The sequence below is a fragment of the Montipora foliosa genome, chromosome 7, assembly GCF_036669935.1.
Source record: "Montipora foliosa isolate CH-2021 chromosome 7, ASM3666993v2, whole genome shotgun sequence".
NCBI lineage: Eukaryota > Metazoa > Cnidaria > Anthozoa > Scleractinia > Acroporidae > Montipora > Montipora foliosa.
Genome location: NC_090875.1, coordinates 42,572,520 through 42,588,170, shown reverse-complemented (window position 1 = coordinate 42,588,170; position 15,651 = coordinate 42,572,520). Strand labels below are relative to the sequence as shown.

The 15,651-nt window shown below is 40.2% G+C and overlaps 4 protein-coding genes across 6 annotated transcripts in view; 1 reads left to right on the top strand and 3 right to left on the bottom strand.

Moving 5' to 3' along the window:
• The window catches only part of LOC138009551 (exonuclease 3'-5' domain-containing protein 2-like), a 14,378-nt gene extending 7,093 nt beyond the window's left edge, over window positions 1–7,285 (top strand). The window contains exons 4-5 of one of the 3 annotated variants that reach the window (XM_068856627.1): window positions 3,223–3,525; window positions 5,637–7,285. In XM_068856627.1, the coding sequence (XP_068712728.1) occupies window positions 3,223–3,525; window positions 5,637–6,037 (704 nt within the window). In that variant the 3' untranslated portion in view covers window positions 6,038–7,285. The remainder of the gene's footprint in view (window positions 1–3,222; window positions 3,526–5,636) is intronic. The other 2 variants (XM_068856626.1, XM_068856628.1) reach the window with 2 other exon arrangements.
• A 2,149-nt stretch (window positions 7,286–9,434) lies between these two features.
• LOC138010280 (uncharacterized) lies at window positions 9,435–11,497 on the bottom strand. Its single transcript, XM_068857211.1, has 3 exons — window positions 10,847–11,497; window positions 10,381–10,698; window positions 9,435–10,046 (listed from the first exon to the last, which is right to left on the bottom strand). The coding sequence occupies exons 1-3, from the start codon at window positions 11,495–11,497 to the stop codon at window positions 9,435–9,437; spliced, it is 1,581 nt and encodes a 526-aa protein (XP_068713312.1).
• A 2,021-nt stretch (window positions 11,498–13,518) lies between these two features.
• LOC138010279 (uncharacterized) lies at window positions 13,519–14,067 on the bottom strand. Its single transcript, XM_068857210.1, has one exon. The coding sequence runs from the start codon at window positions 14,065–14,067 to the stop codon at window positions 13,519–13,521; it is 549 nt and encodes a 182-aa protein (XP_068713311.1).
• A 217-nt stretch (window positions 14,068–14,284) lies between these two features.
• Window positions 14,285–15,651, bottom strand: LOC138010278 (clumping factor B-like). The gene is made up of 3 exons (XM_068857209.1): window positions 15,559–15,651; window positions 15,073–15,448; window positions 14,285–14,730 (listed from the first exon to the last, which is right to left on the bottom strand). Exons 1-3 carry the CDS (start codon window positions 15,649–15,651, stop codon window positions 14,285–14,287), a joined length of 915 nt encoding a protein of 304 aa, XP_068713310.1.

The window sequence follows — 15,651 nt, the reverse complement described above, 5'->3', positions numbered from 1 at the left end:
GTCTCAGCACTCCAGAACTCTTCTTAGGATTCTTACCAATCCTAGCAAGAATGTCATCTGCACCATGCCCAAAGCCCACATTAATCATCTTCATGTAGCCCTCAAAATTCTCCGTAATTCTACCCAATGCTCCTATTACAACCAGAATGACAGTCACTTTCTTCATTTTCCACAAGGCCTTCACCTTCCCTGTAATGTCTCGATACTCATTGGTTTTTTCTTCCTCTTTCAGAAGGATGCGACTATCTCCTAGGCAAGCAACGTCAATTCTCTGACACACTCTCTTCTTCTTATCGACCACTACAATATCTGGTCTATTGCAAGGGAGCCAAAGTCTCAAAATAATGATCTTTGCATTCTCATTCTCAACAACTGATTCCGCGCTATGCTTGTACCACTTTTCTCCACTCTATGTTGACCTGTTTGCAGAGACCCCAATGTATTGCTTTTGCAACATTATCATGTTGTCGCTTGTATTCCGACTGTGCTAAATTTGGAACATTCACTCAAGATGGCTGACAGTTTCATCACTTTTTTTGCATAATCTGCAAAGTGAATCCTCTTGTGTCTTGTCAATTTTGGCCTTAATCACCTTTGTTCTCAGAGATTGACTCTCTGCTGCCATTAGAGGACCTTTGGTCTGCTTCTTTAGGTGGCACTTCTGAAGCCACTTTCAACTTTTCTCACTCGCTGTTTCTTTCATCTCTCTCAGAAAATGTCCATGGAGCTTCTTCTCTATCACCTCCTTGATCCGTTCTTCTGTCTACCTCTTCTTAAACTCATCACAACTTTCCTTCGCGGTATTCATTCTTCATTCCTTTCCATGCTGTGGACAGCAGCCTCTCTCCACTCCTAGCTACATAGCTTGTGAGCCCTATTGTTGATTGGTCCACCCAGTCTTCTGTTGACACAAGTCATCTATAATAATTCTATACCACCTCTTTTTCTTGGCAGCTATGATCGCACTATGCTATCCCTTGGATGGAGCGCCCCGTGCGTAGTTAGTGTTTTCCGTGTTCTTTTGTCCAATGATCTCAACTCTTCTCGGGTCCATTCAATAAAACTTGCTGAGTGCATGTACCTTATGAGAGAGATAGCCCATGACATTGATGCCACCCAGCTTTGATTGTAACAGCTTACGCTCTCTTCTATGTAAAGTATTCTTTCATTAAGCTGATCTTCATTTATTTTTGCTGAACCTCATCTGCCTCCAGGAGACCCAAGTATGTATAACTGGCTCCCTCTTCCAGATTCTTGATCTGGCTTGCCATCTGACAATTTAATTCCCTCGGATTTGACAATCTTTCCTCTACACGTATGTACTACCAACTTTGCACTTTTTGTCACCCCAAAGTCCATCTCTATTATCCGCACTGAACGCTCGGACAGGATTCACCAGGATTCCAAACCTGTTTTAGACTTGGCATACAGCTTAAGGAGGCTCGAAATAGTTTCTCCTTTTTTCAAACAAATAAACATATTCTGTCCTTAGATACAGTTAGGGCAATCATATCAAGACGAAATTTGGCCAGGGTATTAAGTACCTATCGTAGATTTCTCACATTATGTTTTCCTCCAAAATAATGTTACCATGGCAACGATATTAAGCATTTCTTTGAGCCTTAAAATCAACATATGTGGTCCTTTTTGAAGAAACGGGACGGTGAAATTTTCCCATTCATCGTTACCAGATAATGTTAGAAATACTCTCTAAAATATTTAAAATTCAACAAAATCTGTAGGTCAGTTTTTCAGAAAAATAAGTTTTTTTGAATTGTGCCTCTAATTATTTTTTTCACCTACAGAATTTTTTTAAATTTGAAAGACAAACGGTTTAAATTAATCTAAGCTAACATGCAAAAAATGAAAAAAATTCACCGTCCAGAAGCAGAGATATAAACGAGTAAAGTTGCAAAATCAGGAAAAATTAGGGGGTTACAAGATCAGCATTTACGCATGCGTCACCCGCTCATTCGAGTCCGCGCGCGAGTGGAGCTACAGGTCTACACAAACGGATTTAAGTAACTATTAAACCGTTTAAGAAGAATTTTCGTAGTTTTCGTGAATAGGAGATGTCTATTTATATGCCATGTACATAGGAATTGGAGAAAGGTAAGCGAAATTAGCGGCATTTGTTTATTTCTGGTGACCCATTTAAATCATGAGCTGACGCAAGCAGCTTACGAATTGCGTGTGTGGCTTATGCGCGCGCGCTCAGCTGGAAACCCTTTCGAGCCTCCTTAAGATCATTCATGTAAAGTAGATGGTTCACTTGTTTGCCTTTGAGGTAATATCTGTACTTGGTCTTCCCTAGCATTAGTCTTAACGGTATCATCGAGGCCACAAACAACAGAGGTGATAGGGAATCTCCTTGGAATATACCCCTTTATCTCAATTTCACCTCTCATTGTTGAGGAAGAATACAGCTTGATCCTCCATTTCTCCATACTGTTGGAAAGAAGCCTCTTCACGACGTTATCTGCTATCCCAAATATGTCTAGACATTCCTTTATCTAAGAGTGTGGTAGCATGTTGTACACCTTTTGATAGTCGATCCAAACCATAAAAAGGTTCTTCTTGCCAGCTAGCATTCTGCATAATTATCTTGTCTATAAACAGGAGATTGTGGGTCCCTCTAGATCTTTTGCGGGCTCCTTTTTGCTCCTCAGGTAAAAGCTTCCAGTCGTCTAGGTACCAGTAGGCATCTTCAGCTATAATGCCAGTTAGTAATTTCCACATCAATGGAGGACGTGATGAGCCTGAAGTTGTGAGCTACACTACCCAAACTTACTTCCTTGATGAACAGAGAGTTCTTCCATTGGTCATCCATAAGGGCACTTTTCCTGCCTCCAAACAAGGGTTGAGTTGTTCAACCAATCTGTCATGAACGCTTTTAAAGTTCTTCAGCAGAATCCCTGGACCAAGTCAGGGTTGGGAGATTTCCAATTAGGAACCTTCTTAAGAATCCTCCTAAGCTTGTCCATATTGATTGCTATATCCTCCTGGCAGAGCATATCTCCTCACTCCTCAAATCCTTCATTTCGCATTATTCTTGTGCACACTTAAGTGTCACTCCAAATTCTATTCCAGAACTCTCTCGACTCTTCTGGATTGGGATGTACTTTTTTTTTAATCTGCTTCATTGTCGAGCTCATAATAGAAACTAATTAAAATTGTTATTATTATTATTACAATTATAATAATGATTATTATTTTAAATAGGACACCTTACAAGCCTGGATCCTTACACAGTCCAGCTAAATTTTGAACCTGCGGGAAGACCAGGCACAGAAGACTATTACTACCTCAATTTCAAAGACAATGTTTGTGTTGTGTGTGGAAGTGATGAAAGTTATATGAGGAAGAATGTTGTTCCTCATGATTACCGCCGTCACTTTCCACTTGTGATGAAAGATCATCACTCGCATGATATTCTATTGACATGTCCAAAGTGTCACTGCTTGGCTAATCACCATGACGACCAACTCAGAAAGGAACTGGCGATCAAGTATAATGCACCACTGGGTAAGTTCATATTCTACAATTGATGTAGTATATGGTTACTATGCATGCACTGTAATAAACCTCCTGCACAGAAATTCTTTTGGCTTGTCACACAATCTTTCCTCCTCAACAAGCAAGATTTGTTGGAGAGGAAAAGTTGCTACTGTTGGTCTGCTTAACTTGCATGTACATTAAGTTTTTCTGTTTGATTAAAATTAGCTGCTGGGCACATGAGTCATTAAGTATTTGTTAAAGCTTTATTTGGCGAGTTCCAACATTGACATCCACTGTTCGGTAAAGAAGGTATTTTAAGGTCAAGCTGCCCGTGTGGTCAACTGAGTGCATTTAGATGTGCCAGTTCACTCATTAGGCGTTTCATAATGTTAATAAACAAATGTCCTTGTTCCCTTGAATTTCCAATAGCAGAACATCTTTTGAAAACATTTGAGACCGTGGAAGAGTAGTTGCCACAAATCTGAGATGACTAAGCAGATGAGGCAAATGCTGGTCTGACATGTATCTAGAAAATGGGTAAAATATGTTGGAGTTGCACACACTTCGAAGCCTTTGCCCATTGCCCATTTTTAACTGGAAAATGACAAAGCCATCTCAGAGTTATTGGAGGGGAGCTGGCTGTCACTCCTATGATTCCGTCCGTCAGATCATGTTGATTTTTTTGTATGTTAGCCCCCTGACTTGTGCATAGTGCTTGCGCATACATTAGGGTTTTGTGAGGCACTAATGGAGGACAGTCAAGTTAGTCATGGAGCCGGGTGAGAAACCGTCTTATGGTACATAACTTTTGCTTGTTCGATAAAGATACAAGTTACTAGACCATACTAAATTAATAGGCCACCAAAAGAGTATCATAGGTGTAAATACTCTCGCTTTAACTTCCTTTCAATTAAGAGACTATCCACTATTTTCAGGGTTATTTTCAGTTTTTAGCAGTAGAATCAAACAAAATAAAATTATGCCTTTTTGAGTTGAACAATGGAAAACTAATAGACTATGAAGGAGGTAGTGTACGGAAAATGAATGTGCAATTCTCAAGAGCGGCAAAAAATTACCATAGTGACGAAAAAAGAAATTATAACCGAATGTCATCTATTATCACCTTATTAATTATTTGTGATGGGCTGTGTGGGTAAGATTAACAAATTGATGTCAGTTTTTCATGCATCTGTCCTGTTATTGATCATGAATTTGGTCTTAACATTGTCAAAGTAGCTGTGGATCCACGAGGCGATAGCCAATTGGATCCGCAGACTACTTTGACAATGTTGTGACAAAATTCATTGTCAATAAGAGGGCAGACACTTGAAAAACTGACATCAATTTGTTTTGTACAAATTCTTTCCTTTTTTTATTAATTACAATATAAACTGTGTGTAAATGCTTTGGGTAGTGTGAATAAAGAATTAGAATTTGAATTTGAATTACAAATTGTTGCTATAACTGCGGTATGTGCCATTTTGCGGTCACAGTTTTCGTACACCATAGGTCCACTTCGTGTGTGTGACAGATATGCTACCTAACCTACTTCAGTACTATTAAACTCTTATTGTTGAATAATATTGCCAATGATCAATGAATAAGTGCGAACCACCTAGTTTCCAAGGTCTCCTCTCCTGCTCTAGGGAAAGGTGAGAAAAGAAACCCTAGGAAGGAGGCTCTACATTTTCACCTTTCGTAGTACGAAAACCACTGATCTGTGGAATGGGTCTGAATTATTGAGTGACTGCCCACCCACTTCAGTTAAACGTTTGGATGAAATTCCTTTCCGACGGTGTGCTTTCACCGTCAAGGTGTACCGAAACAGAACAATGGAAAGATATGTTTTCAAAATCATGAATCCCTGGAAAAAATGGATAAAATTGTTCTCGTCCTAGTGAAGAGGTTGCAAGTGCAACCACGGTCTCGCTGTTACTTCAAGTATAAGTTTTGTTTGCTGGCCTAAAAGGTAGCGTCGAACACAACACCTCTCAAGAATTTGAACTATTTACAAGCGAAAGTGGGTGGGGCAGTGACTCAGTAAGTCGGGCCCATTCCACAGATCGGTGGTATTCATAGCAATTAATTTTCCGAGTTCAGTGACTCATAGCCACTTTGATTTTTCGTTTTCTTTAAAGGAAATGCTGCTGTGTGTCGACTTGTGGAAGATCCAGTTCTAAGGAAAGTGAAGTCAGCTGCAAGAGCTTTAAATTATGCCGGTAACAAAATACCAGAGGAGAGACGCCAGGAACTGTCAATAATTGTGCAGAAATATTTCAATACAACCGTTTTAACTCAAGAAATCATCATGCAGGCTGCAACGATGGAAACCCGTAAGGAAAATGCTAATTTTGTGTCACATGGACGTGAGGTGGTGAAAAGAGTTCGTGAAGAAGGAAAACTACTGGAATTTGAAAAGATGTGGAGAAAGCACTTTGTTGATACAATGCACCCAAAGTACCTCCCACCTTTATGGTCGGTGGATCATCGTCACGAAGCTTTGAGAGAAAAATTGGGGGTCACTAATGACTCTTTGTAATTCCATCTTTAAGTTCTCTTTACGTAATTAATTTTCTGCTATTGTTTTGTTATGTATCAATCAATTCCAAGAGGGCCATTCCTCCCTCTCCCACCCCTGGGCAAACCCCCGGGCATTTGACCTTTACAAAATGATATGATCAACTGTCCCCCCCCCCCCCCATGTTGCCAGTTTACACCATCAAATGCCCCACCGCCTTAGTGCCTCACGCAAAGCGTGAAATACCCCACCCTCCATGCAAGAAGCAAGATTGGCCGTGGTTATGAAACGTTTATTATTATTTTATAATTTTATTTGAACAGTTAACCGTTGATGTTAAACTTGCATCAATAGTAATTCCAGAAGGATTCACCTACTGTAGTTTTGACAAACTGATGTTTCAATAATATGTAAACAAATACGATTGATGAACAATTGAGCAAATCGATGAAGCATGCCGTCACGACATACTGATGATATAAAACGGCAAAAATGAAGAAAAAGGTCAAGATTACTTACCTTTAACAAACTTTAATAGCACCCACAAACGCTTTACGGTTGGATTTATCCTCATTCGAGACTTTAAGGGAATTTTTCGTAAAAAAAAAAAAGTAAAAACAAGCTACTGCTCGGTACAAAGTACGTGTTTCATTTCGTGTCAAATTCCCCACTATGCGGAGCTATCCTCTTGTCAAATGCCCGGGCTATGCCTGGGGGTGGGGGATGGGTTTTAGATTAGCCGTATATAGGGCTTGCGAAAACTGTATTGAAAATTGTGATTATATAAAGACGAAAAATGAGAATGATTTAAATTCATGCTTAACTGAAGATTTAACTTATTTGGCTCTTAAAGTCATTAATGTTTTATTATTTATTGGAAGATATGTTTCAGTTTGATTTTGTTTTCTATCAATTGGTATTCTCATGAAGCTGTCGAAAACTGGACTTACAGACACCAATTCTAAATTTTTTCGTAACCGTTCCCTTCATCTAAATCCAAAATTGCAATTGAACTATAGCAGGGCAAAGAATCCCTTGGTAATGAATATTTTTGTGTTATTTATCTGGTTTCCTGGTGAATGATCTCTTTACTATTTTCCATACGTATGATCACTTCACCCGACGGTTTCAGGCCTCAAGCACGGTTGGAATCTAATACTCAATACTCAAACTAAACTCTCAAAGCGATCCGACGATCAATCAAAACTCAGAGTAAGTCCCTCTTCACACGTGACTTTCTTCCCACCACACGTAATTATGCTAATTTAAACACAGAGGGGTTCAAAATAAACACTTGACTGAAGTTCGTAACAACATAAACAGAAAAAGGAGAGGTTTCATCATTGTATATTTTGTAATCCTTAATGTTCAGCTACGTTTTCTTGTTCAGCGTTTCCCCCAAAGGTACATGTAATTGGAAAATCGATGTTCCTGTTCTGACGTTCATGTACTCCTAATCCAGCTTCTACAGGATACAACTTCTTCAAGGGTCTTGTCCCATTGATTACTCGATCTAGCTCCTCTACGAGTTCTCACCACTGATGCATCGGTGAAATCCATCTCGTCCTGTGATGAGGCATTTGACCACTCCCATATTCCAAAATAGTCTCGGCGTCCTGTTCTTGTGAATGTAAACGACGTATGTTGGTTGTCGGTTTTTCAGTTGGCAATTATGATGGACACGTAACTCTGTCAAGTATTCCTTCTGCCAACGTCTCCAAAACTGCGAAAGAACAGTTGTCAGATACCTCGGACGTCTTGGCATTTCACCTCTAGTCTGAGGCGCTTCCGAGGGAGTTTTCTCTGCCTTACTCAACAGGCGACTACCAATCATCAATTGTGACAGTGTCAAAAGACTTCGTAATTCATCATCCACGTACGTGAGAGGTCGTGAATTCTATTTCCACAACAACAGAGAGCAATTCTTCATAGCTGACTCTCGCAGTTCCTAAGGTTTTCTTGAGACAGCGTTTAGTTGATCTAACGAGACGTTCAAAAAATCATGCCTACTACGGAGCTAACGCGACGATAAGTTACCATTGTATGCAGTGGTCTGCTGGCAACTTCTTCAGCTCTTCGCTCTTGAAAGTGGATCCATTATCTGACACTACAAGATTTGGACCACCACGTCTGGCAATAAACCTTTCAAAACTTCTCACGAAAGCTTTGGTTGTCAGCCTCCGGACGAAGTTGAGATGAACTGGCACATGTGTATAAAGGCCCATTTAAACGGTTTCAACATTTGCTTCAACATGTTTTCAACAATTTGTTGAACCAAATGTTCGGTGTGTTTGAACACGTCGTCCAACATTGTTGAAAGCGTAAAAAGTGTTGAAAGCTTGTTCAATGTTCAAAGCGTGTTGAATCAAGTTTAAATCGGTTTAAACTTTCATTCAACAGCGATTCAACTTTTCCTTTGTTCCCGAAAATGTTGAATGGTGTTGAAGCCCTTTGAACAGTCTGTTCAACAATTGTAGAACAAACGCATGCTCACATCAGACCGCAAAAGTCAACATGGCTTAGTTTATCTGGACGAGAGAGACTGGTTTCTAGGCCCTAGTTCCTCACAATCAAATTTTACGAAAGTGTTGGTTCTTTGGTTGGCACAATGTTGGAACCATTTCAACTTTGTTTTTGCATCCAACATTTGCCCAACATCCGTTCAACTTTTGTTGAACGAATGTTGGTCAAATGTTGAAACCATTTAAACGGGCCTTAACACAATGTATGCCTTGTTGATATCATCCTCTTGTCATAAACGTCCTTGACATAAACGGGGCCCGCAATGTCAACTCCTGTACTTGTAAATGCAAATTCCTGGGACAATCTCAACCTGGGAAGCTGAGAGGTAGTTGGCATTCCATATGGACGACCTTCAAGTTTCTTGCACAATACACACCTGTTGATTATGCTCTTAACCGTTTGTCTGCCGTTCTCAATCCAATACCTTGACTTAACTTGAACCAAGGTCTCTGCCACTCCATTGTGCATCACTTGATCATGACACTTAAGGACGGTGCCTACTAATTCAAAGGTACATGTATTTTTGCGCGGTTTACTGAATATGCGGGAAAAGCAGATCTTAACAAGTGATATTAAAATCCAAAAAGAAAATTGGGGGTAACCACGCTTTTTTCGATGATAATTAATCGACAATATTTGTAAGAAGCTTTGGCATTCTTTTGCAAATTGAAGCTTAATGATCTCTGAAAAATGCATGGTTACCCCCAATTTTCTTTTTGAATACCAAGAGCATATGCTAAGTTCTGCTTTCTCCGAATAGTTTTGAACCGCACAAAATTATTCCTGTATTAATAAGCACCGCTGATAGGAAATCCGAGTGTCTTGAGATGCACAGAAAATATGCGCAATAACAATTATAGTAGGCACCGTCATTAAGAATCACCAACTTAGTGAATTAATGACTTCTCAGCAACAGCATCGGAAATCGTGTATCGTACAATAGGGAAGACATGCCAATTCTTCCTTGACATCGTAGTATCCCTTCGTCTTGATAAAGGCCTAATGATGACTTCATCTGTGGATACTTGTCGCTTTTTAGGATCTCTTGCTGATCGTGCCTAATCCACAACATCTCTGCGTGTCTGTACAATTTCGTAAAATCTTCTTCCGTTCCTTCTCTGGACCTCGTCTTCTTCAATTTCTCAGTAAACAACAGCATAAGCCTTTTTAAAGAACTGTAATTCTCAGGATTGATTAAGTTATCTAGACTCGGTTCTTCTTCCTTCCCTTCAACGAACGCGGTGACTAAGCTGAAAACAGGTGGTTTAGAGGATTTCAGTTTGCTCAACTCTTCTCTGATTGGTACAACTGTCGGTTGAACTGGCCACTGCTCACTACTCTTAGACAGGAAGTCGGGTCGATGTAACGACAAGCTGCTTTCTTTCAATTCAGTAAACTTTATTCCTCTGGACGCTATGTCAGCTGGATTGTCTGCTTTGGAAAAGTACCTCCACTGCTCAGGGGGTGAATTCCTTCTCGATTCTCGACAAACGGCTTGGACGTTTTGCTAGTGTTTGTGATTCACCACAGTGAAATCATAGAATCTGTCCAGTTAAACAAATCGCCAATTCTTACATCGTCTAATGCTTGAGACACACTCTTCAACAATCTGGACGCAGTTAAGTTGGACATCAAGTCCAGAGGAGGGATAGTTTGTTTAGCTAATGGTGCAACTCTTGTCTTCGAAGGTACTATCTGACATTCCACCCTTGCCTCATATTCTACTCTAATGTAGACCACAGCTCCATAAGCCTTTCCGATGCATCAGCAAAACAGTGTAGTTGGACTGACTTGACCTTGCCTCCATTCAATCCCTTAGCATAACATCTCTTAAAGCTCACTCTTCCAGCCTGTCTCAAATCCGATAGAGTCATCAGGCATTGGTGATTGAGTTCAGCTTCAACCAACTCGTCCCAGTCTTTTCCAGCCTTGCAAAGTTTCTGACACATCATTTCGAATGGAAGAATGACTGGAGCTACCAATCCCAAGGAGTCAAAAAATCTTGTAGCTGTACTGAGAACCAATCTTCTTGTTGCTAGTTGGGCATCTACATCTCCTAATGTCTTGTTCAAATCGTAAATCAGTTCATCTTGGGCTGGGTTCAATCTCGACCCCAGAGCTCTTCTCTTGACTGAGGGAGGGAAAGTCTCAAGGGAACCCTGAAACAAAGTGTCCTCTCAATGATTTTCGTGAAGAACAATCAAAAGCGTCTCTAATTGGTGCATTCATGTTTGCACGAGGAGTGAGCAGGCGTCGTAAGGTTCAAATAGCCAGTTTGTGGCTAAGAATCTAACGGTATTCTCCTACATAGAGTTTTCTAGAGCCTTGGGTCGATCCAAGGCTCTGGTGGCGAGAATGGGGTTGGGTTCCAAAGCATTCCCAAAACCTTTTGCTCGTTTTCTGTGCTTTGTGTTGAAACTGATATAGAGAAGCTTTTGTCTTCATCTTCAACTCTAGCTCTATTGCTCTTTTCAAAAACCTCACTGAAAGCTTCATTTTTTTTTCCAGTAATCTCAGCACACTTTCTGAATTGCTACTCCACTTTCTCATATTGAAGCCGCCTGACTTAAGACAGAGCTTTATCTCCTTAGACAATTTGAACGCACTATCCATGTCACCATTTCCAGAGACATAGTCATCAACATATAAAGTCTTCAACAGCTCTCTTGCAAGTGCACTGTAAACTGGCAAACATGTGTTCAAATGGTGTCTGATTATGTCATTTAGAATGAAAGGACTGAAGTTTACACTAAACACCACATGTGCAAAACATAGTGCCATGACCTCCGGACTTTCCTTGTTTGGATCTTTGACCCATAAAAATCTTACAAAGTCCCTGTGTTCAGGGTCAATCTTAATGTTCAAAAACGCCTTCTCAATGTCTTCATGTACTCTGAACCTCAGCAAAATGTCAAATAACAAGGGATTAAGAGGAAGGTCCAATGTAGAGACAGTCATTTAAACAAGGCTCAAACACTTTAGATGAGGCATCATATACAACTCCCCCCTTTAGTTGTATTTCTGTCACGTCTCACAACTCTCCTGTGTGGAAGGTAGTGAACATCTCCAGACAGTGGTATTTGATCATGTGGTACCATTTCAACCACACCACTGTGCATTTTCTCTCTGATCACATCATCATACTGCCTTAGAATTTCTACTTGGTTCTTGAGGTTACTTAATTGTTGTTGTCAGTCTAAGCAATGCCACCGTATAATTGTCTGGTAACCTGACCTGGTATCTCTTTCCAGTAAATGTGATGTCATTTGAAAACTTGTCATAGACTGAAGTTTCATGTCCCTTAGTGCTCAAAGTTTCTAAGTCCCAAAATTTCTGCAGATCATCGTTGATATCACTTATCTCTGTGGACTCTATCTTTAACACATGCGTTGAACTCCAATTCACTGTGCATGACCTTGTCAACTTTGAGCTCACAGTTGGTCCTGACAAAACCCAACCAAATTGGTTGCAAGGCCTACTGGTCCATAGGGATCTCCCTTAATGATATTCCCAGTGAAGAAAGACCGGTAATAATATGTTCCTATCAGCGCATCAATACTGACAGAATCACTTGTATCACATGCAAGTTGTAGACCCTGCAATGCAAGTAGGCCAATTTTTAGTCAACAGAAATTCTTTTGGTCAATCGAGGGACACATACTTGGGAATGAAACGAAAGTCCGATTTTCTTTTACCTTTAACTCCAAGAGAGGCCCAAACAATGACCACCCAACCAATTCTAATTCCTTTTTTGTCTGTTTGGTGCCAATTACCCCTTGGTTGGAAGGAAAAGAGTTGACGACAAAGAATTTTCAAATTTTCTAGGACGACTGTTTTCTTTATTCCTCGCCCACAAAAGAGACTAGTAGTGAAAACAAGTTCGTTTTTGTCGTACTTCAGTTTGTGTGGTATCTGAAAACGGACCAATGTTGAAATGTCAGCTTTTCTCTACGGTGGTCAATTTTTAAAAGATCATTCAGCATTCCGGCACATGTGGATGCTGAATAGGTCATTTCCGAGTTCATGTTTGCCTCCTCTTCAAAGCGAGTCTAACTGCGAAGTTTTTGTGATGGTAATAAAGTTCTACTTTACATAAGAATGAAAAATAATTTAAGAACGGTGCCTACTATTGTTATTGTGCATACGTTCTGCGCATCTCAAGATACTCGGATTTCGTATGGGTGGTGCTTATTAATACAGGGATATTTTTGCGTGGTTCAAAACCATGCGGAGAAAGCAGAATTTTGCAAGTGCTCTTGGTATCCAAAAAGAAAATTGGGGGTAACCACGCATTTTTCAGAGATCATTAAGCTTCACTTTGGAAAAGAATGCCATACATTGCTTTGTCTTGTAAAGATTTTTTAAATATTGTGGTTACCCCCAATTTTCTTTTTGGATTTCAATAACACTTGTTAAGATCTGCATTTCCCGCATATTCAATAAACCGCGCAAAAATACCTTTGAATTAGCAGGCACAGTCCTTAATTAGTTTTCATTCAGATGTGAAGTTAGACTCGCTCTGAAGAGGAGGCAGACATGAACTCGGAAATGGCCTCTTGAAACTGCTTTGTTTAGATTTTGGAGTTGTAACTTACAGTGAAATCACATCATCATGTATAGATTTTTATCATAATGGCGGCCAAATAAAGTATTCTTCTATGTTAATGCTAATAAGCTTTCCTAGCCTCGCTACAACGAGCAAATTTCCAAGAAAATATTTCTTTCAAAATGAGGGCAAGAGGTCTAATTAACATAAATACAAAAGAATGAAAGTGGTCTGTAGATAACTGTACAGAACACAACTTCGCATTAAAAAGTTTCATCGTGAGTTTCAAATTTATTTTAATGGTGTTACTATCACGAAGCTATGAAAATGTAAAAAATTTCCTTGTTTCCAGTTGGGCTTCTTTAACTCCTCGCGGAATTCGTTTTCCTCATCAGGTCTTCAACTAGTATTCGATTCCCTGTCATCTCGGTCATTAGCCTGCAAACGCAGACGTATTTCCCAATCGTTTCTCTTCCCCGTTTCTCACTCCACTCTTCATAAACAGAGTTTTCCTTGCCAGGTTTCCGACCACTATTTGATTCCTCGCCATCTCGGTCGTCTGACTCTTCATAAATATCGCTTTCCTTATCAGGTCTCCAACCAGTGTTCGATTCCCTGTCATTATGGTCGTCTCACTCTTCATAACTATCGTTTTCCTCATCATGTCTGTGACTACTATTTGATTCCTCGCCATCTCGGTCGTCTGACTCTTCATAAATATCGTTTTCCTTATCAGGTCTCCGACCAGTATTCGATTCCCTGTCATCTCGGTCATCTGACTCTTCATAAATATTGTTTTCCTCGTCAGGTCTCCCACCAGTATTCGATTCCCTGTCATCTCGGTCATCTGACTCTTCATAAATATCGCTTTCCTCATCAGGTCTCCAACCAGTGTTCGATTCCCTGTCATTTCGGTCGTTTCACTCTTCATAAATATCATTTTCCTCATCAGGTCTCCGACCAGTATTCGATTCCCTGTCATCTCGGTCGTCTGACTCTTCATAAATATCGTTGTCCTTATCAGGTCTCCAACCAGTATTCGATTCCCTGTCATCTCGGTCGTCTGACTCTTCATAAGTATCGCTTTCCTTATCAGGTCTCCAACCAGTGTTCCATTTCCTGTCATCTCAGTCGTCTGACTCTTCATAAATATCGCTTTCCTTATCAGGTCTCCAACCAGTATTTGATTCCTTGTCATTTCAGTCGTCTGACTCTTCATAAATATCGTTTTCCTCATCAGGTTTCCGACCAGTATTCGGTTCCGTGTAATCTCGATCGTCTGACCCTTCATAAATATCGTTTTCCTTATCAGGTCTCCGACCAGTATTCGATTCCCTGTCATCTCGGTCATCTGACTTTTCATAAATATCGTTTTCCTCATCAGGTCTACAACCAGTATTTGATTCCTCGCCTTCTCGGTCGTCTGACTCTTCATAAATATCGCTTTCCTTATCAGGTTTCCAACCAGTATTCGATTCCTTGTCATTTCGGTCGTCTGACTCTTCATAAATATCGTTTTCCTCATCAGGTCTCCGACCAGTATTCGATTCCCTGTCATCTCGGTCGTCTGACTCTTCATATATATCGTTATCCTTATTATCTCCCCGAACAGTATTCCATTCCCTGTCATCTCGGTCGTTTGACTCTTCATAAATATCGTTGTCCTTATCAAGTCTCCAACTAGTGTTCGATTCCCTGTCATTTCAGTCGTCTGACTCTTCACAAATATTTTTTTCCTTCTTAGGCCTCCAACCAGTGTTCGATTTCCTGTCATCTCGGTCGTATGACTCTTCATAAATATTTTTTTCCTTATCAGGTCTCCAACCAATATTTGATTCCCTGTCATTTCGGTCATCTGACTCTTCATAAATATCGTTTTCCTTGTCAGGTCTCCAACCAGTATTCGATTCCTTGTCATCTCGGTCGTGTGACTCTTCATAAATATCGCTTTCCTTATCGGGTCTCCGACCAGTATTTTATTCCTCGCCTTCTTGGTCGTCTGACTCTTCATAAATATCGCTTTCCTTATCAGGTCTCCAACTAGTGTTCGATTCCCTGTCATTTCGCTCGTCTGACTCCTCACAAATATTTTTTTCCTTATTAGGTTTCCAACCAGTGTTCGATTTCCTGTCATCTCGGTCGTCTGACTCTTCATAAATATTTTTTTCCTTATCAGGTCTCGAACCAGTATTCGATTCCCTGTCATTTTGGTCATCTGACTTTTCATAAATATCGTTTTCCTCGTCAGGTCTCCAACCAGTATTCGATTCCTTGTCATCTCGGTCGTCTGACTCTTCATAAATATCGCTTTCCTTATCAGATCTCCGACCAGTATTCGATTTCCTGTCATCTCGGTCGTCTGACTGTTTATAAATATCGTTTTCTTCATGAGGTCTCCAACCAGTGTTCGATTTCCTGTCATCTCGGTCGTCTGACTATTCATAAATATCGCTTTCCTTATTAGGTCTCCGACCAGTATTCGATTCCTTGCCATCTCAGTCGTCTGACTCTTCATAAATATCACTTTCCTTATCAGCTCTGCGACTGGTATTTCATTCCTCGCCAT

What these genes read in the sequence shown, in the direction of transcription:
- LOC138010280 (XM_068857211.1), bottom strand. Translation starts at nt 11,497, where the DNA reads ATGACTGTCTCTACATTGGACCTTCCTCTTAATCCCTTGTTATTTGAC. An exon ending in AAGGCTCTAGAAAACTCTAT is followed by an intron (nt 10,699 to 10,846) that starts GTAGGAGAATAC and finishes ACTTTGTTTCAG; the next exon opens with GGTTCCCTTGAGACTTTCCC. An exon ending in ATTTGAGACAGGCTGGAAGA is followed by an intron (nt 10,047 to 10,380) that starts GTGAGCTTTAAG and finishes CACAAACACTAG; the next exon opens with CAAAACGTCCAAGCCGTTTG.
- LOC138010279 (XM_068857210.1), bottom strand. Translation starts at nt 14,067, where the DNA reads ATGACAGGGAATCGAATACTGGTCGGAGACCTGATGAGGAAAATGATA.
- LOC138010278 (XM_068857209.1), bottom strand. Translation starts at nt 15,651, where the DNA reads ATGGCGAGGAATGAAATACCAGTCGCAGAGCTGATAAGGAAAGTGATA. An exon ending in TGGCAAGGAATCGAATACTG is followed by an intron (nt 15,449 to 15,558) that starts GTCGGAGACCTA and finishes ATTTATAAACAG; the next exon opens with TCAGACGACCGAGATGACAG. An exon ending in AGAGTCAGACGACCAAGAAG is followed by an intron (nt 14,731 to 15,072) that starts GCGAGGAATAAA and finishes ATATTTATGAAG; the next exon opens with AGTCAAACGACCGAGATGAC.